This window comes from Setaria viridis, chromosome 7 (genome assembly GCF_005286985.2).
Source record: "Setaria viridis chromosome 7, Setaria_viridis_v4.0, whole genome shotgun sequence".
Taxonomy (NCBI): Eukaryota; Viridiplantae; Streptophyta; class Magnoliopsida; order Poales; family Poaceae; genus Setaria; species Setaria viridis.
The window spans coordinates 31,486,962-31,510,479 of NC_048269.2; the positions used below are offsets into that span (position 1 = coordinate 31,486,962).

General features: G+C 44.7%; 2 protein-coding genes and 1 pseudogene across 2 annotated transcripts; all 3 read left to right on the top strand.

Moving 5' to 3' along the window:
• The first annotated feature begins 1,979 nt into the window (after window positions 1–1,979).
• Window positions 1,980–8,379, top strand: LOC117862635 (acyl-coenzyme A oxidase 4, peroxisomal). The gene is made up of 13 exons (XM_034746137.2): window positions 1,980–2,131; window positions 2,257–2,373; window positions 5,658–5,764; window positions 5,991–6,068; window positions 6,181–6,304; window positions 6,419–6,492; window positions 6,610–6,669; window positions 6,785–6,894; window positions 7,043–7,202; window positions 7,284–7,360; window positions 7,448–7,619; window positions 7,731–7,823; window positions 8,035–8,379. The coding sequence occupies exons 1-13, from the start codon at window positions 2,116–2,118 to the stop codon at window positions 8,161–8,163; spliced, it is 1,317 nt and encodes a 438-aa protein (XP_034602028.1). The 5' UTR covers window positions 1,980–2,115; the 3' UTR covers window positions 8,164–8,379.
• On the top strand, window positions 3,042–5,339 carry LOC140223304 (uncharacterized; annotated as a pseudogene).
• Window positions 8,380–9,818: 1,439 nt separating the features above from the next.
• Window positions 9,819–14,122, top strand: LOC117865474 (acyl-coenzyme A oxidase 4, peroxisomal). Its single transcript, XM_034749686.2, has 13 exons — window positions 9,819–9,974; window positions 10,093–10,194; window positions 11,119–11,225; window positions 11,676–11,753; window positions 11,839–11,962; window positions 12,074–12,147; window positions 12,278–12,337; window positions 12,454–12,563; window positions 12,719–12,878; window positions 12,970–13,046; window positions 13,135–13,306; window positions 13,414–13,506; window positions 13,712–14,122. Exons 1-13 carry the CDS (start codon window positions 9,959–9,961, stop codon window positions 13,838–13,840), a joined length of 1,302 nt encoding a protein of 433 aa, XP_034605577.1. The 5' UTR covers window positions 9,819–9,958; the 3' UTR covers window positions 13,841–14,122.
• Window positions 14,123–23,518: the final 9,396 nt, after the last annotated feature.

Here is a 23,518-nt window from a genome sequence, read left to right on the forward strand (position 1 = left end):
TGTACTGTACCATTGCCCATGTTGGCCTCAACAAAACTAGCTCCGTCCCTAGGGCTTGGTTCCTAGATGTTGAAAGAGCCCTTTTTTTCTTCCAACAACTGAGTGAACTCTAATTGGCAAAATTTACAACTAGTTTCTAAAAAATTATGCTTCCCGGTATGTTAAGCAAACATGACATGACCGTCCAGGCATCCTTGCGCTCTAACCCTCTTCTCCTACACAGCTGAAGCTGGATGCGTGGCGACTCTCTCCGCTAGCGGGCAACCAACCACCCAAAAACATAATGCATCTCTGACATATGAAACCGACTTGTTCCACTTGAAAAGCACCCCCTACCCCTCAGCGGCCGTGGGCTGTAGCAGTGGTTGTTAAAACCAGATTAGAACAAACTAAATTGAAAATATGGACATCCAATCTTGTTTGATTATAAATTCATCCGCGCAATTGGACCAAGGTACGGTCCTATTGAGCTGGCGATTTGTATCTCCTAAAGTCACGAAATCCTAACAGAATCATATTACACGTCAACGGCTATGAAGTAACAATAGAGCTGATGGTTCGACGGTCTAAGGCCAATCTCAACGCACAGTTTGAGGGTCCCTTTGGAAGGGCTTCAGCTCCTCCGCAAACGGCTCCGGCTCTAGCTCCGTTGGTGAAGTGGCTTCTACGGTGGAGTTGAAACCGTTTTAGTAAACCGTTTGGCAAAACGACTTCTCCTATTTTTCATAAATGAATGAAAGATGTCAAATGTCCAATGTGCCCCTAGCTATTTCACTTGTTGTACAAATGAATTTGTACTTTTCTTCAATTTATATTTGTAATTTCATATGAAATAGAAAAGGATTAACATATATAATTATAGATTAAACTAATAGTTTCTCTTTCCCTCTTTTTTCCTCCATTTTTCTCCCTTCGTTTTTTATCCTTTTCTCCTTTCTTTATTGCTCCTTGTCCTTTGACTCTTCCTTATCCTTTCTCCACGGTGGCGCACTCTAGCTCCATCCTCTTTTGCTCTGCGACACATCGCGTCGCTCCTCCGTCCATCCCCATGTGTGCTGGCGTGTTGCTGTCGCATCGTATCTGGTGCTGCTCGGGCGCTTGTGCTGCTACTCCGGCACTCCGCAGCTGCTGGCCCGAGCTGCATAAGGCATCCGTTGCTGTCAGGCGAGGCTAGACCGCAGAGCCAGGTGCCCGGGCCCCGCCGGGCGGCACAATCGTGCTAGCGCCAGCTAGGGCAGGAACGAGGCGTGAAGCACTTAGACCAGTCATTGGTGGTCCTTTGGCCGGCTGCATGTCGCCACGCTGCCGGTAAGAGAGGGGGACGAGGGATGGAGAGACACGGTGCCATTTCTGTTGTAATAGCTACGAAACTTGAGGGGTACTCGTGCTTGTGGAGATGAGGAGGAGTCGGGCAGAGCTGCTATTTTCGGCTCCGTTGCCTTAGTTCATTTGTGCGAACGGCTCCTTCAGTGCTCCGCCCCCAAAGCCGTTTTAGATTTAGGCGTTTGGTATAGCTCCTCCTGAAGCCGGTGGTGGAGCTGTTGAAATAGCCCTACCAAAGGGACCCTTATTGCACATTTACCAAGACTGAGAATTTGGTGACTGATGAGTGTCATGGGGATAAAACTCCTCTGACATTTGATGAAACTCTTCCTTCTCTCTCCTCGTAATGACTTTGCTGTTAACAAATTTTCTGATGTGATATAGAATTTAATGCATATGAAACTTTCATGAAATCTTCCATTAAGACTGGTGTTGTTGGACCGCTAAACCTTAAACATAGAGTACCGCGGGTCTGGTGGTTCACTCCGGTCCGATCTGTTGAATAATGTGCCGCGGCCCGCGGGACCACCGTGCAGTTGGTGCGCACCGATCCATCCACCTCTGTCCTCTGCCAGGTAATCACCCGCGCCGCGCCGCTCCTGCGACATCACTCGATGACAAGTGGGCCCTGAACGACCCAACGACCCCTGTTCCCGCACACGTGAAGGCTTCGTTCGTCCGAAGCGTTTCGTTTCCTCGTCTCGAGTTCGCGTCTTCCTCCTCTCCTCGTACTCCTTTGGTCGGGAGCTCAGCGGCTCCACGACCACGCGGGCTCTCGAGTGCGGCACGGCGATGGGCAGCTTGGGAGGTGGGTGGCGAACGCACCTCTGGTCTCTGGAACGGCGGCCGGGATCCGGCGTGGAAACCGAACCTCCCGGTTGGGTTTCGATTTTCGAGGTGGCTGATTTGCTGCTTCGCACATCGTGCTTGCAGGCGGAGGCGGTGGCGGTGGCGGCGGCGGCGGGGCTGGCGCCAAGGTCGGGCTGCCGGCGCTAGACGTGACGCTCGCGTTCCCCCAGGCCACGCCGGCGTCCCTCTTCCCGCCCGCTGGTGAGCCCCTGCCATGGCTGGCTCGCTCTCCGCTGTTTCACTCGTGCTAGTGTAGCTCCCTCCCCGTTCAAGTTGGAAAGGTAACAATTACGGTGGTTTAAACTGCAAATGCTCCTTGCTTTCCATCTGGAAAAGGAATTTGTAGCAATGCCATGCTCATCGCCTTTAGAGTTTTGAATGGAGAATGTGCCGTCCTATCCATCCTTTTGCAGACTTGCAGTGATGTCTCGTCTCGCGTTGCCTCGATTCGGCGCAAATCAGCAACTCTCTGGTGTGTCCTAGTCCCCTAGATCTGTCAGAAGGAGAATATATACGAGGGATCTGTTGGGCATACGGAGGCTGCAAACGTGCTCTGAAATTTGAGTTTACTGCTATTATTTTTTCTTCCTTTTATCCACGGTTAATAAGCGATTAGAAAGATACAGATTTCTTGTGACTTGGATGCCTTCTTGTTTAGGAACTGTACCTTCAAGTCTTGAACAGTAGTTGAACACTTGAACTGATAGACCATCAGATGGGTTGCTTTCAATAATTACAAATAGGCGCCCTTCACCTGTCTTGAAGCCAAACTGGCAATCCAGCAAATGAATCGACACAGTGCTCCGGGGCCTGACGGATTTGGGCCAGGCTTCTATGCTGCGGCTTGGGACACTGTCAAAGATAAGGTCATGAACCTCGTGCAGGCCTTTGCCACTGGGGAGGTCGACTTGGACAGAATCAACAGAGCATACATTGTCTTGTTGCCTAAAAAGACTGGTGCAGTCAAGCCAGGAGATTTCCGCCCGATTTGTCTGCAGAACTGCCCAATGAAAATCCTAGCAAAAATGCTTACCACCCGGCTCCAGCAAGAGATTGCCAAGCTCATTGATTTGGACAAGACGGGCTTCATCAAGGGACGCTCAATATCGGAAAACTTCATCTATGCCATGGAACTTGTCCAATGTTGCCATAAACGTAAGCTGCCGGCTCTCGTTCTTAAGCTGGGCTTCGCAAAAGCTTTTGACTCCGGACAGCTTACTACGCATCCTCGACCACAGAGGCTTCCCTTCAACCTGGTGTTCCTGGATCCAACATATCTTAAGCACCTCCAAGTCTGCAATTCTCCTGAATGGGTGCCCTGGAAAATGGTTCACCTGTAAACGTGGACTAAGGCAAGGCGATCCCCTTTCGCCCTACCTCTTCCTACTGGTTGCTGATGTTCTGCAGATGTTAATCAAGTCCGACGGCGGCGTCCACCACCCGGCTGCAGACAGCATTGCATGCCCGGTTCTTCAGTACGCGGACGGCACGTTGATCGTCCTCAAAGCGGCTACAACTGACGTCCTCCGACTGAAACAACTGCTGGACCAGTTTGCAGAGGCCACTGGGTTACAGATCAACTTTCATAAGAGCACGGTGGTTCCCAGGAACGTGGATGCTGAGGAACTGCCGCATCTTATTTCCATCCTTGGCTGCTGGCAAGAACAGTTCCCACAGAAGTACCTGGGGATGCCATTATCCAATGTGAAACTTAACCTGAATGCTTTTGCCCCCTTGATTGCCCGAGCAGACAGGTATCTGGTAGGTTGGCAAGCGTCGCTGCTTAATGCAATGGGTACAACTGTGTTGGTAAATGCTGTGCTCGACAGCGCCCTGTTTTACATCCTCTCTGCAATGCTTCTTCCTCAAGGGACCATCGATGAGCTTGACAAACGGAGACGTGCCTTCTTATGGTCAGGTGAATCCTCTACTTCTCGGTGCCCAATGCCTGATTGCTTGGGAGCGTGTCTGTGTTCCCAAGGAACAAGGAGGACTTGGCGTCAAGGACCTACGGACGTTCAATCAGTGCCTCGTGCTGAAGCTCCTGCATCGCCTACATCATCCTGGTGACTAGTCCTGGGCAAAATGGATCCAAGATCAGATCACTCTTGCCTCGCTGCAAGGGGAAGTGAGGGGCTCGCACTGGGACGACCTGCGTGAACTCCTGCCGGTTTACAGGGCCATCGCGGTCTCTGTTATTGGCGACGGCTTATCAACCTCCTTTTGGTTTGACAACTGGCTGCCCACAGGCCAACTCGTCGAGGCTTTCCCGGCCCTCCACAGCCATGCAACCAAGGAGACTGCTTCTGTTGCTGAAGCATTGTCCCAGCCGCTCCGCACGCACTTTGTGTCACGCCTGACCAGAGCGGCGGCCGCCGAACTTGCAGCTCTGGACGGACTCCTGGATGATGTTGCCCTCTCTGATGCACCTGACCAACGACGCTGCTCTCTCGCAGCAACGGACGGCGTGCTGCGTGCTGGCCCTGTGTACTCCACGGCAATGCAGGTCCGCCCTGACGAGAACTGCACCTTCTACAAGTTTGTGTGGCTAAACCATGCGCCGCCTCGGGTACGTTTCTTCGCATGGCTGCTGGTCCAGCACAGGATACAGTGCAAAACAAACCTACTGCACAAGAACATCGTCGACAATGTCTTTGTGAGGTTTGCAACTCTGGAAGTGAATCCACAGACCACTTGATCCTGCACTGCTCCTTCGCCACTCAGTTCTGGGCAGCAATTGGGGTGGAAATCAGTGGTACAGCCTCTGTATCAACACTGTGGGAGCTTCAACGGCCGCCCACCGTCCCAGACGCTTTCTACTCTACGTACCTCCTCCTGTGCTCTTGGCAGCTGTGGAAGCACAGGCATGATGTTGTGTTCAGAGGATTGGAGCCCTCTCTGCCACGCCTCCTGCTCTCCTGCAAAGAGGAAGCTCGCTTATGGTCTTGCCGACTACCGAGGGCCGATCGATTGGTAGCTGAAGCCTGGTGTGCACCATTTAGTTTCAATATGTAAAATGCGACACGCATCCCCCTCCCCCATCAATTGTAAAATGCTGAAACTCATTGTTTTGTTGAGCTTGCGATAAGCTCTGAAGTAATACAAAGTAGGTGGGGATGCTCTCCCCCTCGAATCGCTCAAAAAAAAAATAGTTTGCCTTGCGACAATAGAGTCTTCTGATTGGATAATAGTTGGGCGGTTCACTTGGGCAACTTACATTAAACCACTATTGATGTGGATCTGTTTTCTTATGTTCTGTAGTTCTGTTGTTTTTCAGAAAAGAACTCGATTGTTTTTTGCAATCTGTAATTGAACACTTGAACAGATATACCATCAGATGGGTTGCTTTGGCAGTTAGGTTCTTCAGCATTCCACAGTGTTGCTTACAAACTACAAACTTGGATTACTGCAAATTTGCAGCATTTCAATTATGAGTTGCCATTTACTTACCCTCGAGCCTCGATCTGACCTGTTGTTGGTTGCAGTGTCGGACTACTACCAGTTTGATGATTTGCTGACTGATGAAGACAAGGCACTCAGGAAGAAGGTCCGAGGTATTATGGAAAAGGAAATCGCACCCATTATGCCTGAAGTAAGTTCTTGCTAAAGACAGTTACAAGCCTTTCTGATTTCTCACATGTCACAATATGCATGACATGGAGTAGCTTTTTTGTGAAACATATCATTTGTGCAAACCTTGTAGTAGTGCACTACGCTTCTGGTTTTTTTGCTGTGAGATACGGTTGTTTACTCCATAGTTCTGACTTGCTGATGTGCTGCAAGCCGTATCTTGTCACGGTGTCATTTTACTTCTGCAGTACTGGGAGAAGGCGGAATTCCCATTTCATGCCATTCCTAAACTTGCAACTCTTGGCCTAGCTGGAGGTACAACAAAGGTACAAACCAAACTAGTTCTATCTGTGCTCCATCTTCGATTGTCAGCTCTCACCCATATGCTCAACATGTGACTGAAATTTTATTGTTGTTATTTGTGCTTGGGAATTTCAGGGATATGGGTGCCCAGGACTATCACTTACAGCTAGTGCTATTTCAACAGCAGAAGTTGCACGGGTCGATGCAAGCTGCTCCACGTTTATTCTAGTGCATGCCTCTCTTGTAATGCCCACGATTGGTAATCTAGCTTTGTTTCGTTACCATTTATACTTTATGTTCCATGGGATACCAAGAACAATAACTTTGTACACCCAAGCTAAGTGTTTCAATTCTTATTTTTGGTCAAGCGTAGATCTTTGTGGGTCAGAGGTTCAAAAGCAGAAGTACTTACCATCTCTTGCTGAGTTTAAAACTCTCGGTTGTTGGGTGAGTTCCATTGTCCAATTTATATTTTAGCGCTTTGTGCTTATACTGTCAGCACTTCAGTATTGAGCATGCTATTTGACACTTCACCTCTCTGAGAGGATTGTCTGCTTTCTGCAGGCATTGACAGAACCAGATTATGGAAGTGATGCAAGCTCCTTAAGGACTGCAGCAACCAAGGTTAAATTAGTTTGGAAGCGTAACATTTTTCTGAAAGATCAATTTGCAAATATTAGGTGAGATGACAACATGACCTTTCCGCACTACCTTATAATGTTGGTTTTTATTTTGGAAGGTACCTGGTGGTTGGCATTTAGATGGTCAAAAGCGGTGGATAGGTAACAGCACTTTTGCAGATATGCTCATCATTTTAGCGAGGAATGCAGATACAAACCAACTAAATGGGTAATCGTCTTTTCCTTTTTTTTTCCTGTCTTTATGTTGCCGGCACTGTTTCTATTGCCCCTAAATGTCAGTATGAAGCTATATCTTTTGTTTGTCAATGAAAATATTATCCTGCTCGCTGATACTGAATATGAGACACTTGCTCTAGATTTATTGTAAAGAAAGGAGCTCCCGGTCTGAAAGCCACAAAAATTGAAAACAAAATTGGACTGAGAATGGTACAAAATGGAGACATAGTTCTAAATAAAGTATTTGTCCCTGAGGAAGACAGATTACCTGGCATCAATTCATTTAAGGATATAAACAAGGTGCTGGATACATCTTTTACCACCTCCTCTGCCCCATTTTTTGGATGAAGATTTTTATTAAGTTTTAAACTTCCTAAGCAGGTGTTTGCCATGTCTCGCGTTATGGTGGCATGGCAGCCAATAGGCATATCAATGGGAGTTTTTGACATGTGCCATAGGTGTGTATCACATCAGCACATCTGGCTTTAGTTTATTCGATCTGATAGCATTAAACTTCCACTATCTCACAATCTGTCACTAACTAGGTATTTGAAAGAAAGGAAGCAATTTGGAGCTCCGCTGGCTGCTTTTCAGCTCAACCAAGAAAAGCTTGTTCGAATGCTCGGCAACATTCAGGCCATGGTTCTCGTTGGCTGGAGACTGTGCAAGCTCTACGAGTCAGGCAAAATGACATCAGGTCATAGTAGTTTAGGCAAGGTTCGTAAGTTGCAATACACAATAGCCAGCATTGGTTGAACGGTTCCCTCATCTTAATGATTTCATCATTACTGTTTTCATGTGCAATCTACTGACAGCAACTGAATGCAGGCATGGACATCCAGGAAGGCCAGGGAGGTAGTTTCTCTTGGACGAGAGCTATTGGGTGGCAACGGCATTTTGGCTGATTTTCTAGTCGCAAAGGTAAGAAGGGACCCAAAAAGCCAACATTACTGTCTTACTGAGACTACTTCTTTTGATATTCACCTAACATGGGAAAATAATTGCAAAGTCCAATATTTTCTTTAAGATTCTCTCCTAGCTGCTTGTTTGTCATGGGCTCATTGCACCTTGAAAACTGAGTCAAATCGTCCTTCCCTGATGGATATGTCCGTAACAATCCTTGTCTTTGCAGGCGTTCTGTGATCTTGAGCCGATTTTCTCGTACGAGGGCACCTATGACATAAACAGCCTGGTGACCGGCAGAGAGATCACTGGGGTGGCGAGCTTCAAGCCTGCCATGTTAGCGAAATCACGCCTCTGAAGTTATTTTCCCGTTTCCCTTGAGTTGATGTGTTAAGTAGTGGCTGGAACTGCAATAGGATGGTTTGTGTGCTTGAATGCCTGCAAACTTTGGCTGAATGCCCAATTGGTGCTGTAAACGGTTTGTGTCATTTGTGTCCGTTGCGATGCCCAATTTGTGATTTGTAGCCCCAAAGTGTAGGAATACGAGAAGCAAAAGAGTGATGTTGATATTTAAGTGTCAGTTTCTCAGCTAACGTTCATTGGAGTAGTCATTTTTACCTTGCAAAATGTTGCGAGTACATTCTCAACTTTTTTTTTTTTTTTGGGGGGGGGGGGGGGGTTTATCACCAAAAGAATTCTTAATGAGAGTTTGAACGTTGTCATCAGACTAAGTGAGAAACGGTTGCTCGGGTGAGTTTTACTATTTGAAAAAAAATTGCCTACAACTTCAAACATGTTCGACTCAGCCAGCTTGGTCTTTCATGTCTCTCCCTCAGCAGGAGTGCAGGCCAAAGGACAGGAAGTACGGCTTGTTACCGCACGTTATATTTTCATGTGGGATTGTCTATCCCTCACTCAAGTGAAATGAAAGATTTTTTTACTCGAATTTCTCAGATATTAGATTTAAAATTGACGGCTCGGATCAACTCCCTCTCTCTACCTTTATCTCCCCCTCCCCCTCCCCACTCCCCCCCCCCACCAACCCCAACGCCGTCCCTCCCTCATCCGCCCCCACCTCCTTCCTCCTCCTTGATACCTCATCGGCGCCGGCGAGGTCCGCCCTCCCACCGCCGCCGCTCCCTCCTCCCTCCTCCGCCTCGCTGTCCGCCGCCACCCTCTCCGTCTCCGCCGGCTGGCGCCGCCAAAGACACCACCGCCATCTCGACCGCCACCGCCGTAGGCTACGCTGCTCCCGCCCTGGCACCGCCCAACCGCCATCCACCGCCGCCCGGCCGGTGGCGCCCCCGTCGCCGCGCCTCACCGCCCCATGCCCGCCACCTCCGCTGGTCCGGCCTATCGCCGCTGGTCCTCCCTCTAAGGTTGCCGGTGAGTTCCCAACCTCAGCAACCCCAAAACACTAACCCCCGAACCTCCTCATCTTGCCAGAGCTTAAATTCCGGTGAGAAAAATTCGAGTGAGGGAAGACCATATTTCACTTGAGTGAGATATAGCCTTTACCTTCTATTAGCACCTACGCAAAGTTGTGCTGCTCCGTTAGAGTATTAGACCATTGGCATTCATCGGCATCTCGATCTCGTGCTGATCAAGTCCTTAACAGGAAATCGACGTGAAACCTTTGACACCTTGTTAGGGGAAGGGAAAAAAAGGCCTTGGACCCAAAGATAATCCGTACTATCCGTGACGTGTCAACGGGCACGCAACGCATGCCAATTGCTGCCAAGCCGACGGACACGCCACGCAACGGCTGCAACGCAAACGCGACCCGTCAACTCCAGGCAAGGCGCCAGCCCAGCCCGGCCCTTCCACCGCCATGTGGGCCTGCGAGCCTGTTGCCGTCATCATCAGCGGCTGATGATTGGACGTGGGAGCCCATGCCCATCCCATCCATATCCACAGGCGATGTCACCGCCTGCGCAGCTCACTTCCTATGACAGGTGGCCCCCCGGACGTTCCAGCACGTTAAAGGCTCTCCAGCCCAGTCTCTCCGACCCTCCAAATCGTTTCGTATCGTGTCGTGCCGCTCTTCCTCTTCCTCTTCCTCCTCTTTCCACCTACTGCTCCGTCTTGATCGGGAGCTCGCCGGATCCACGAGGGGAAGTTCGCGGGGCCCTCGAGCGCGGCGCGGGGCGGCGATGGGAAGCTTGGGAGGTGGGTGGCGGACCGAGCTCCCCGACGGCAGGATCCGGTTGGGGGAATCGGGTGGTGGGTTGTTTTTTTTGATCTCGCCGTGGCTGACCAGTTCCTTTCACTGCTGCTGCTGCTGCAGGTAGCGGTGGCGCCGGGGCCGGCAGCAAGGTCGGGCTGCCGGCGCTGGACGTGGCGCTCGCGTTCCCTCAGGCAACGCCGGCGTCGCTCTTCCCGCCCGCCGGTGAGATGTCCCCTCGCTGCCTCCGCTCCCGCTGTTTCTGTCGTGCCCGTTGTTTGGTTGTTTTTGGTTCTGATTGGAGAGGTCGGAGTAGTTTCGGTTCAATCAATTAAAGTTGCGTAAGCTGCAAATTCTCCTTGCTTCTGCGTGGAGAAAGGGATTGAGAGCAATGTCTTTCTCATTGCTTTTAGAGTGGAGGATTGACTTTCCTGTTCATCCTTTTTAAGTAATCTCTCTAGTCTTGTGTTGCTTGATTGGGTGCAGATTGGCAGCGCTCCTGTGTTTCCTAGGTTCTTAGAGATGCTATAGGCAGAGAATATGATGTATTAGTTGGGCATCCGGAGGCTGCAACCATGTTTTGGAATTTCCATTTACCAAAAAATTGTTGGATTGTGTTTATGATTTTTCCCTCTTATCCATGGTTATGCTCAGTGGAGTTTGGTTGGATTCAGAGTTAAATTACAAAGGCTAAATGCTTCTTAGAAGGATATGGATTTCTTGTGGCGTGGTTATGTAGGAACTAAAAGAAGTCTTTGGTGTGCATTAAAAACAGTAGCGTCAACTAATGGTCCATCTGATCTGATGGGTAGCTTTCGACAATAACAATTGACTTTCCTTGTTCTTTTCTTTGTGACAAGAGTGCTTCTGATTCGATAATAATTGGGCGGCTCACTCGTACAATTTGCATTAAACCACAAGTGATGTGGACCTATTTTGTTATGTTCTGTCATTGTCAGAAAGAACTAGATTTTTTTTTTTCAATCTCCATCTCCTCTAGGCTTACTTTGTAACTAAATGCCGGTGGCAGTTAGGTTCATTAGCATGGCATAGTGTTACAAGCTTGGATTACTGTATCATAATTTGCAGCAGGTGAATTATGACTTGGCATTTTTATCTATTTTTGAGCTCACCTGTTTTTGGTTGCAGTGTCGGACTACTATCAGTTTGATGATTTGCTTACTGATGAAGAGAAGGCACTCAGGAAGAAGGTCCGAGGTATTATGGAAAAGGAAATCGCACCCATTATGACTGAAGTACGTTCTTGCTAAATACATTTACCTTTTTTTTTAACGAGTAATGGTAGGAGATATATTCTTCATCGAGCTGAAGAAGATAAAAATAGTTCACATGTACATACTGGGTTACTGAAGTAGCCAGATAAGATCAATAAAAAGGTCTTATGCTGCTAGAGAAGAACTGCTTGACTCAGACTTGTTAAGAATATAATTATCTGTCTAGAGTTTCCCTTAGCAAGACTTCATAAACAACATATGCAGCATATGCAATAGTTCTGATTTTCTCACAAATTTTTTAATATGGAGTAGCTTCTTTGTAAGACATGTCTTGTGTGCTGAAATCTTGTGGTGGTGTAGTAGGTGCCATGCTTCTTCTCTACCATGACATTTTGACTTGCTGATGCACTGCAAGTCTGCGATACTGCCTCATCTTGACATAAATTTACATGGTTTCATTTCACTCTGCAGTATTGGGAGAAGGCAGAATTCCCATTTCATGCCATTCCCAACCTTGCATCTCTTGGCTTAGCTGGAGGTACAATAAAGGTACAGACCAAACAATTTGTGCTTTATTTTCGAATGTCAGGCCTACGTACACAACATTTCATTGATTTCCCCTTCAAATGTACAGGGGTATGGTTGCCCAGGATTGTCGCTTACAGCTAGCGCTATTTCGATAGCAGAAGTTGCACGGGTTGATGCGAGTTGCTCCACATTTATTTTAGTACACTCCTCTTTGGCTATGTCCACGATTGGTAAATCTAGCATTGCTTCAGAACATTTTATACATTATGTTCCATTTGATCTTGGCTAAGAAAACAACTTTGTGCACTAAAGCTCAGTGTTTCATTTCTTTGAAAGTGTAGCTCTTTGTGGATCTGAGGCTCAAAAGCAGAAATACTTACCATCTCTTGCGCAGTTCAAAACTGTTGGTTGTTGGGTGAGTTACACTGTCCAATTTACTTTTTAACCATTTGTTTTGTAATGTCAGCACCCACCACTCGGCATCTCAGTATTGAGCATGCTGTTTGATATTTCACCTTCCTCTGACAACTGTCTGCTTCCTGCAGGCATTGACAGAACCAGATTATGGAAGTGATGCAAGCTCCTTAAGGACTGCAGCAACCAAGGTGTATTTTATTTGGAAGCATGATTTTTTTTCTGAATATAAATTTGGATATTTCTATTGATGATAACAGTGTGGCCTTTTCACACTAACTTATCATGTTGGTTTTTATTTTGGAAGGTTCCTGGTGGTTGGCATTTAGATGGCCAAAAGCGCTGGATAGGTAACAGCACTTTTGCAGATGTGCTCATCATTTTAGCTAGGAATGCAGATACAAACCAACTAAACGGGTAATCATCTTCCGCACCCCCCCCCCTCTCCCTAGCCTTGTGTTGCTGGTACTGTTAATATTATTCTTGTTCATCTCAGTATGAAGCTATGTCTATTGCTGATCAGTGAAAGGAATACCTTGCTTGCTGACAATGAATGTGATACACTATTTTAGATTTATTGTGAAGAAAGGAGCTCCCGGTCTAAAAGCCACAAAAATTGAAAACAAAATTGGACTCAGAATGGTTCAAAATGGAGACATAATTCTAAATAAAGTATTTGTCCCTGAGGAAGACAGATTAACAGGTATCAATTCATTTCAGGATATAAACAAGGTATTTGATACATCTTTTACAACCTCTCACACTCTGTGCTTTGTCGGATAATCAGAACTTGATTTGGTTAAAGTTTTAACTTCTGAAACAGGTTCTCGCTATGTCTCGCATTATGGTGGCGTGGCAACCGATAGGCATATCAATGGGAGTTTTTGACATCTGCCATCGGTGGGAATCACCTTACGACATCTATATTCAGTTTATTCAGCCTGATATGTTTAAGATTTCCACTTTATCACATTCTTTTACTGAACAGGTATTTGAAAGAAAGGAAACAATTTGGAGCCCCGCTGGCGGCCTTTCAGCTCAACCAAGAGAAGCTTGTCCGAATGCTTGGCAACATTCAGGCCATGCTTCTCATTGGCTGGCGACTATGCAAGCTGTACGAGTCAGGCAAAATGACGCCAGGCCATGCTAGTTTAGGAAAGGTAGGTAAACTGCAATATAGCTAGCAATCGTTTTCTCCTCTTGGGTCCCACGAAATTTGCATCATTATTTGTATCTTGTACAATCTACTGAGACCAATTGGATGCAGGCGTGGACGTCTAGGAAGGCCAGGGAGGTAGTTTCTCTTGGCCGAGAGCTATTGGGCGGCAATGGCATTTTGGCTGATTTTCTGGTTGCCAAGGTAAGAGGGACCCAACATTTACTGAGATTTCATCTTTTGATCTTCTCCAGACATGTTGAAATTGTTAGAAAATTTAAGATCACCTCAAAGCTTTTCTACTACTTGCTTGTTTGTGATAGGCTCATTGCACTGTGTAAACAGTGTGATTCAAATTTCAATCTTTCATGAAGAAAGAAAGTGTCTGTAACGGTCCTTATCTGTGCAGGCATTCTGTGATTTGGAGCCAATATTTTCTTACGAGGGCACCTATGACATTAACAGCCTGGTGACGGGCAGAGAGATTACTGGGATCGCGAGCTTCAAACCTGCTGTGGTAACGAAATCACGCTTGTGAAGTTCTCTTCTTTTCCTCTTACAGAGGAAGCTACAGTGAACACAATAGACATCCGCCTTGTATATTCTCATGATTGGGAATAAGAGCAACAGAAGATTATTATTATTTGCATCGTCAGTTTTTTCAGATGGTGTATGTGGTCATTTTCGTGTTGCAAAATGCTCCTAGCTCGGAATAATGCCTAACATTCCTGCGTAGATGCTGCTGCTATATCACAGGCAGAAAATATGTAATTACGGATTGAATTCCTGATCTAACAGAATATTTTTTTAAGAATTTTCATATAGTGGTTTCGATACTATAGTATAAGACAGAAAATTCTACCATCCTACAATGGTATATTCTTAAGCTGCGTTTCTATTTAGTTATCCACCGAAGGGAAAAAAATGTAGCTGTAAGGTTAATTAGCCAAAAGAAAAGCATTAAGGTAAAACTGTGCTGCATCTATTTTAATTCTGACATGCAAGTCGTTTTAGTTTTATCATAAGCTAAATTATTCTAATTTTAATCAACTTCATTCCAAAATGGAGACGTTTGTCTTTCGGATATGCTTTTCTCGAACATAATTTGTGTGAATTACTTCAAAGTGGACTGACCAAATGGACCAGCAGCCCCGGCATTATCAGGGCGTCCTATTCATGCATTAGTTTTGGCAACATCGAGCGGTGCTTAAAGGCCACGGCTGTCCAAATCATTGTCACGTTTGAAATGGTTTCCAAACGGACAGGCTCATTAGCATAAACTACAATACAGCAGAGCACATTAACACGGACGCTATCTTGGAACTAGCATCATACATGAGCTTAGGGCAAGCTTGCTCCCTTCCCAACGGAAGCATAGTTTAAACGCTTGCCACATGACGACAATGTCGTACAAAGAGACGGATAGCTTTCCTATTTGTACTGCATGGTGTAATTAGCTCCTTAAAAGCAACAGACAAATAACTTGTCCAAATAGAACCACATTTGGACAAGCAAGGTAGAAAACATGCTTTTGATAGCTCAGATTCATGATCTAGTAAAAGATTTATATGAAGAAGCACATCCAATGGGTTAAACATATCTTACAAGGATGTTGAGGCTGCAACTATTTTGATCGTCCACAAATGGAAGATATGGACATATATTAATAAATGTACTTAAGGTGACTCTGGCAATCTCTATCTTCTTTTTGATATACTGCGCACAGAACTTCGGCCTGGTCCTCTGAAAAAACAAACACAGGGAAATGATGTTCACCACATCAACTATGATAAGCATGCAGAGGAGATTTCAGAAAGTAGCGCACCAGCTTTGTGATACCATCTGCAATCAAGGCCTGAGCTTTCTCCTCTGTAACCTAAAGGCAGGAACAAAGATCTCAAATATGACATAACAGTTGATCCAATTTTGCATGTCAGAGGAAGACAAGTACTTACTTCTTCAGTAACGTCTTCTGTGCAATTGCGGAACTGAGAAGGAAAGAGGTAAAACGGATAAGCATCAAACAGAAAGATTAACGAGAAGATTGCACTAGTTAGCAAATTATGTGCGCAGGGGAAAAAACCAACCTCCCTTTCCAACTCAAAGCCACCACTCTCCAGTGCATATTTCATTACATGTTGGCGAAGTGGAAACGTCCAATTTATAGACTTCATCCAGAGCCTCTCTAAAACTCTTCTGAACATGTTTCAAAAGAAAATGCACGGATTACTAGCATTTATCAACACAAGAAACCAACACTCCATAGTTACTTAGTTGCGCAAAAGACTGAAAAATAGTGCAAACTGCTAACCTTGAGCTTGGAGACCCGCTTCCAAATCTCAAAGTAGACACCATCTAACTCCTTATACCAACAAAATTCCACGTTCATGCTATCAGTGCATTCCTGAACCGAAAGAAGTCGATGCAATTGTTAGAACAAACCGCCAAAACCAAACTGAAGGTTGTGCCAGAGATCCTACATATTAGGCAGCATGAGCTAAAGTGATGGTTATATTGGAAAAGCCAGTAGCGATCTTGATTGCTTGGGATTCTCCTCTGCTGTTTATCCTTCTCCACTGAACAAGATAAGAGTAATTATGGTAATACAAAACATAGATAAAGAATGCCAGTCTATGGTTTTTGTATGGTCACACTTACCTTAAGAGTTGGCCATCCAATATGTATATAATCTTCCATCCACTGGCTCAAATTGAAAGGGTTGTTAGACAGAACAAAAAGAAGCAATGTACAAAATTTTGAGCTTTGCTCAACATACTCTACGATGCATTACCTTAAGCTTCTTTGATAACTCTTCCCAGAAATTGAGATATTCTAGTTCAATCTCATATTTATGAAAATACTCGCGGTAATCATCCCAATGGACATACTCACAGCCACCCTACATAAAAATGGACGGAGAATATGTAATTTAATTACAAACTTCTTTATGACAAGCAATAGGTAACTTCAATTATGACCTTAAAGCTACAAAATAAATATCTCAATTATTTTATTATAAAAACCGCTCTATATTAGCAATACAGAAAAAATGTACCAGTATTTCAATAGAAAATCCTTTCTCCGTTTAAACTGATTCATCTATGGCCGATCATAAGTGTCTGCCATTCTCAACAGCGGGAAAAAAAGCCTTGAACAATTTCATGAAGAAGATAATGACCAGCTAGAAGGGCAACTAGGTGAAAGAAAATGTCCTGCAGTGCCATAAACACACTTGTTGGCATATCACAGCATGCATTGCGTTTGAAGTGTTTTAAAATTTAATTAATGCTTAGCCTACATAACATGAACTCATATACACACACTTTAGTAACTTTTTACTTTTCATGAAATTGGAGCACACACTGAGATTTCCATTTAGTTTGTATCATAAAGTTCTAGGCATAAATCTTAGTTTTGGAGGCCTAAGGGGGTGTTTGGGAGACAGGAGCTAAACTTTAGCCCTGTGACATCGGATGTTCGGATACTAATTAGGATGACTAAATATGAGCTAATTACAAAACTAATAGCAGAACCCCTAGGCTAAATTGCAAGACGAATCTATTAAGCCTAATTAATCCATCATTAGTGAATAGTTACTGTAGCACCATATTGTCAAATCATGGACTAATTAGGCTTAATAGATTCGTCTAGCGATTTAGCCTAGGGGTTGTACAATTAGTTTTGTAATTAACTAATGTTTAATACTCTTAATTAGTGTCAAACATTCGATGTGATAGGGGCTTTAGCCCTGTGTGCCAAACACCCTAAGTCATTGTAATCAGCACCTAGCCGCACTCTCTCTCTCTCTCTCTCTTTTCTGAAAGGGCAGCAAAAGCTTTGCCGCGTGATTTGTTAGAAGAAACAACCCAGTTTTAAGGGGAAAACCGGGTCTGAAACCCATACATCGAGGAGGTAAAACAACTCAAAACACTATTAATCACCTTGGATCAGGATAAAATTATTGCAGGGTTACTCATGGATTAATATAAAAAATACGTACGCCATTTTGAGGGACCAAGCGTTGGTAGTCATCCAAGGCGGTAACTGTGCGGTACTGGAAGGACCAATCAAATGTGTCGTCTTTTTCAATGTACACCAGCAAACCCTCCTTGTCAAGATAGTCCAGAATTTGATCCCCTTCCAGTTCGGTTTCATGTTCCACAAAGCGCTTTAGCTTTTCCTTGAGACGACGTAGATGATATATGTTTAAGTGTATCCCGACTGTTTTGTAGAAGGATGCAATGCTCCATTCTCCATTCATATGGGGTTTTTTTTGTCGAAATTCTCGGAAGTTTTGTATAGCTCTGCAACCTTCCCCCATCATCCTTTAGACAAAAGTGACGGTTTCATAGTGTTATGTGAATAATTTGGAACTATGGTAACCATCTATAAGATAAATTTGCCAATTTTAAAAAGCGTATTCCCTTTGGTCATGTACTACTGAAAAATGTAATGAAGAACTAAAACATGCGTAATAGAACTGGATCGCATTTAATTATATAACTAGATATTTCTTATGCAAGACTTTTGGAGCACAATTAATAATATATTGTAGGATGGTGTTTTAAAAATGAGCAAAACATATGTAAATTTGGTGTACCCAACTGCTTGCGACGATCACCATCGCTCCTTGCGACCGCGGTTGTCGCCGGCAAGATCTCCTTCTGCTCTCTAAATGTTCTAAGATCAAAGAAATCAAATTCCCCATCGAACAAGAAAATAGATTTGCATCAAATGTTATCAAGAATGAAATCGAGGTTGCAGCTCCTCATGGCTGATGTCCTCTCCCACACCCAATTCACTCAGCTGCTGGATTAGAAGGTCCGCTTCTTGCACCTTCTTCATCATCTCCTATGTAAGACGTCTTTTCTCGTCCGCGGTGAGTTCTTCGCCAGCAGAGTTGCCGCTCAAGGAACGACGACCAGCACGGGCATTGTTGGAGCCTGTTCTTCTGAGATTCTGACTAGCTCGCAGGGTGGACTCCCTTGGAGTTGGAGAAGATGGATAGCCTTTTGGCTGCTGCTTCTCTCTGGCAGTTGGTAGTTCTGTGATGGTGCCAGGGTTACGCTTATGAGTCCTTAAGTCACAAGGGTTACGCTAAGGATGATTATGGTGGCTTTTTGTCAAAGATGAACAAGCTGAACAAGCATGGTAGGAATATCAACAAAAAGGTGTACAATGAGTTTAGTAGATGATCTTTTGTAAAGTTATCATTGGACTATACGTACATGAGCATTTGCTTAAGAATGAAACCAACAAAGTTGACAAGATCATAACGAAGAGGCACCCTCGGTTATGTGTACTTCTCAGAAATGTCTTAAGGTTGGGTGTGTTTGTTCTAGTGTATTTGAGAATGCTTGTGAGTGCTGTCTGCTGTGAGATCTTATGTTGTATTGACCTCCGAACGCAAGTTTGTTATTGTTTCAGTTTTTTATAATAAAAATATTTAACTGCTGTATTGATCTGTGAAGTTTGTTATGTTTCTCAGCTTGTACTTGAAGTGGAGATAACTCAATTGACTTTATGTTTATGCATGTTTTTTCACAGTTCATATTTGTTGTATCTTTCCACTACCTACTGATTGTTAACTAGCAATGAAGCTGTAGTTCTCCGTGATGTCCTTAATCCATTTCCTCTCTTAAATTTGATCTTGAATTGTATGTTTTTGCACAATAGATCTAGTATGAGTTTTGTTGAGTAAGAAAATTCTTGTCATTTCTGTGACGCGTTCTTGTCATGAGCATTGAGCAGCAAAAGTTCAGGAATAGATAATTGGACAACTCCAGTGCACATAAATTATCGACAGTCACCCTGCAGAGGCTAATTGTCACCCTTGTTAAACACTGTATCAGTTATTAGTCAGACACTAATTGTCAACCTGCAGAGGCTAAGGAAGGATTGGCAGACGACCAAACTGTCCAGCGTTGCATTGCAGGAGACTCTGCTGTCCAGAGGTCTTCCGCGGCGACCACAGCACATCGGGGTAGAGCCACACTGGAAGCTCTCGGTGTGTATAATCTGAACACATATAGTTGGTGCCTCGTTCCGTTGGCCATGCTGAATCCACCTTGGACAAATGATTGCTGTAACAAAACCAGAGTCCAACATTTCTCAACAGCATCGTCTCCCGATGCCTCACAGGCCTATGTGTATCTCTCCTATGGAGTACGTCTTCTGAGTGGAAGCCTAAAGCTAGAACCGAGTGTGATGACATGAGAAGGTAGCCCTTATGACTCAATAGTAGTAAGCTTAAGTATGACTTTTATAGGCGCGCATTTTCCATGGGAGATGCTCCTATATATTAACATGCTCTGCCAAGAAGTACATTCTTATGTTGTTTTTCAGTAGGCACATGGTCGTGTCCTTCAACTGCATCAACCAGATCAACATGAGACAATGTGCTTGCTGCCGCAGAGCATCTACTAGGAGAAGCTCAACTCAAGCACAACCTCTCGGCGCGTAGATCTGGACACAGATGTTCCTGCCCCGTTCCGTTGGCCATGCTGAATCCACACAAGCCAGGTGGTCCATGCAGTAACATAACAAGTGTGTAGCACATCTATGAACAGCATCGTCTCCCTGATGCCCCACAGGCCTATGTGTATCTCCCGTGGAGAACTGATGATGAAATCTATAGATTTCTAAAGTATGTAAACGTGTGCACGTGGAGAATACATACTACCTAGTCAGTATATGTCTATACAGCTTTTGATGAGTAGCCTAAAGTGAGGACCGATTGTTCATGGTATGAGAAGGTAACCCTCGTGACCCAAAGAGTTGCAAACTCGGTATGACTTCTACATATAGGCCCACAATTTCCATGAGAGTGATGAATTAAACATGCTCTGCCAGGAGGCCAGAGGAGCATGAGTGGCATCCCCCAAAATCACCAACACCATCCACAAGGCTGCAAGTCATCAAGTGCATGATGCATCCAGCGCACACAATTCATTGGAGTAGTATATCGATTGGGCGTTGCAGCTCATTCAATCCCCATATTTTGTTTTGATTCGGTTTTTAAATAATGGTTCTGGGCCATCATATATACTACCCCTATTGTACTACGCGCGCGCGGACACTTATTATATAGTGCATTATGCAAGAACCTCGTGCTCAAGAAAACATGCAATCTAAAAGAAGCACATAGCATTATACTCCCTCTGTATCGATTTAGATGTCGTTCCCGATTAGTTTGACGAAATTAAGAAAAAAGTGATTTTACCCTTTTGCCCTTCTATTTTCCACGCCACGACTACCGCTGCTCCTCCCGAATGCGCCGCCGCTCCTCCTTGGCTCCACCCAAACGTGATGGCGCCGCCCTGGACTCCTCCGTCGAGCCCAAGGCCCTCCCGGCCCTGCCGTTGCTCCCCTCCGCCACGGCCTCGGAGCTGCACCTAGGTGGGGTAGCAAGATCTTCACCATGCTCCTCGTCGGGTGGCATGGAGCCCAAGATCTCGGCTCCATCGGTGCTTCCTCCGCCATCCAGTCCAGGTGGAAGGTCAGATGAAAAAAATCAGTTCACAATTGAGATCAAGATAAGTGTAGCAGAGATGACAGATTGACAGTAATAGTTATTGCAGTTCCCCTCAAGTTTCTTTTATCGAAAAATCGGACTGAGGATCTCTGAATATGCAATCAGTCCTGCGGTGTCCATTCTTCAGTTTCGTCAGTAAGCGAGGTAGAAGCAGAGTCGTCATCGTCGTCCAGCTGTCATCCGACGGCCCTGGTCACCCTCTGTAAGGGTGGTTGAATTAGAAACAGTCGTAAACCCTAGAGTAAAGTTAATAGCTCGACCTACCTCCATGGCGGCGCTTATCTGAATCATCGCTTCCGAGGAAAACACCTGCCGTTTATCCGCTCATCGCTTGTTTGCTCAGATTCGTGCTGTTCGTCCTTGACACATATTGTCCGTGCCCCGTTCCGTTAGCCAAGCCGAATCCACACCAGCCAGGTGGTGCAGCAACAGAGCCTGTGCGAAGCGTTGCTCAACAACATCGTCTCCTGATGCCCCACAAGCCTATGTATATCTCTCCTACAGCTTTTGAGTAGCCTAAAGTGAGAACCGAGAGTGATGACATGAGAAGGCAGGTAACCCTTGTGACTCAAGAGTTGTCGAGTTGATAACTTAGTATGGCTTTTATAGGCGCACATTTTCCATAGAACCGAATTAACATGCTCTGCCAAGATGCCAGGTGAGTATGAGTGGCATCCCCCAAAATGACCAACCCATATGACTGTACCACAATACCATGTTATAGAGTACGGAAACACGATAGCTGATAAATGCGATGTTTACAGTGCATTATGCAGGAAGTGGGGAACTTAGTGCTCAAGATAAACCAACCTAGTAGAATATTGAAGGAAAGCACATATCATATCTCTGACCTTTTTGTAGAATATTGAAGGGAACCAATACAAACTTCTAGAGTCTTCCCCACACTCATGATCCATGATATTTTTCATGAAGACACTAGAGGTTGTTGCCATGAAGAAATTAGAATAGTGTAGAACATAGATATTTATCCAATGAAAACTCTAGAAGGGGACACATGTCATCATCCTATGAACTCCTTTGGCCTATAAATAAAGGCCCCCTTCCTTGCCATGCCATTCAACCATGAGCATGGTAGATGAACGAAGTATGGTAGAATTAAAGGGTGAGTGCTAGGCTATCCCCTAAAGAGAGGGTATTGTACATTCTTGTGTAATATTGTTGTGTTGTAATAAAGTTCTATTTCTTACAAGTGTTAGTCTCCCGGTTGGGCTATATAGTTTCTAAGTACTTAGTGCATAAGTTGTGATCCATTGAAGGTTAGCTCTGTCACTTGGGATCACAAGCATCTAGACTTCATCGTAGGTTGGCTCTGCCACCCGGAAATAAGCCTCATCTGAGGCGGATCTGCCACTAGAAGTGAGAAGACAGATCTACCGTTGAAAGGACTCGTCGCACTTAAGTAACTAGAAATTAAAAAGGCTAACCGAGTCCAAAGTGAGTTGGTGTCCTAGGTCTAGTTCCTTAGATTAGTGGGTATTAGGAACATAGAATAAATCTGGATAAATTTTATGAGGTGATAAAGAAACCCTCTTTCTTTTGGAAGGTTCATGAAAAGAATAGGTTCTTCATTTACCGTGTGGCAGTGAAAATAAAAATGAAATACCAAAACTTCAGGACCAAAGTCCAGAATTGTTAAACTCTGTGTAGCTTGCCATGGTATGCTAATGGTCACAACGGGCTTCTTCAGATCATGAACTAGTTCAGGGCAAAGATTAAGGAGTATGCTTACAATAGTTTTTAGTAGATGTGATTTCGTGCTCTTTATCTGTGGTCTGTACGCTCATGAGCATGAGCCTCCACTTCTTACAAGTGGCAAGAAAGTTGATGAAATAGTAACCAATGCAATATTCATCCTTGTATATGTTTACTCCTGAGAAATCTTCTACAATATGACAATCAAGATTGGCTGTGATACAAGAGATGACAGGAGGTTGTCTAGCAAGCGTTTGACATACCTATTTATGTATTTTCTGTATGATTTAACTTGAATGATGTTTAACTCAAGATAACCGCACTAGCGCTTGCTGGTACAAGATTTATGCACTGTGTTTTTAACTCGGTTCCTACCTGCCTACTGTATGATCACACTTGTGCTGCACCTATGAATTTTCCAGGTGTGGCATGGCGCAACGGGGGTATACATAGGGGTTGCTGGTACAAGATTTTATGCACTGTGTTTTTAACTCAGTTCCTACCTACCGTGTGATCACACTTGTGTTGCACCTGTGAATTTTCTAGGTGTGTCACGGCAGCACGGGGGTATATAGTTAGTGTGAATTACAGTAAACTGGATCGACAAACTAGACCACCAGCGCCAGCACTATCAGGGCGTCCTATTCATGCGTTTGTTATGCTAAAAAGAAAAAGAAAAAGGTTCGTATAGTACAATGCTGACTATGTAGTACAAACAGACAGATAACCTTTCCATTTGTACAATTGTACTGCATATCGGCATCGTATAGCAAGCTCTTAAAAAGCATGGGAAAAATAACTTGTCCAAATAGTGGACAACAAAAAGAAGAAAACAGCCCGTCGATAGCTCAAATTTCATGATATAATTATAGATTTATGAAGAGTACAACAAGAAAAGCGCATCCTGTTATGCCGCATCTGTTTTGGTTGTCAACAAATGAAAAGGATGTGATCATATCTATAAAATAA

What these genes read in the sequence shown, in the direction of transcription:
- LOC117862635 (XM_034746137.2), top strand. An exon ending in TTAAAACTCTCGGTTGTTGG is followed by an intron (nt 6,493 to 6,609) that starts GTGAGTTCCATT and finishes TGCTTTCTGCAG; the next exon opens with GCATTGACAGAACCAGATTA. An exon ending in GATACAAACCAACTAAATGG is followed by an intron (nt 6,895 to 7,042) that starts GTAATCGTCTTT and finishes CACTTGCTCTAG; the next exon opens with ATTTATTGTAAAGAAAGGAG.
- LOC117865474 (XM_034749686.2), top strand. An exon ending in TCAAAACTGTTGGTTGTTGG is followed by an intron (nt 12,148 to 12,277) that starts GTGAGTTACACT and finishes TGCTTCCTGCAG; the next exon opens with GCATTGACAGAACCAGATTA. An exon ending in CATTTCAGGATATAAACAAG is followed by an intron (nt 12,879 to 12,969) that starts GTATTTGATACA and finishes CTTCTGAAACAG; the next exon opens with GTTCTCGCTATGTCTCGCAT.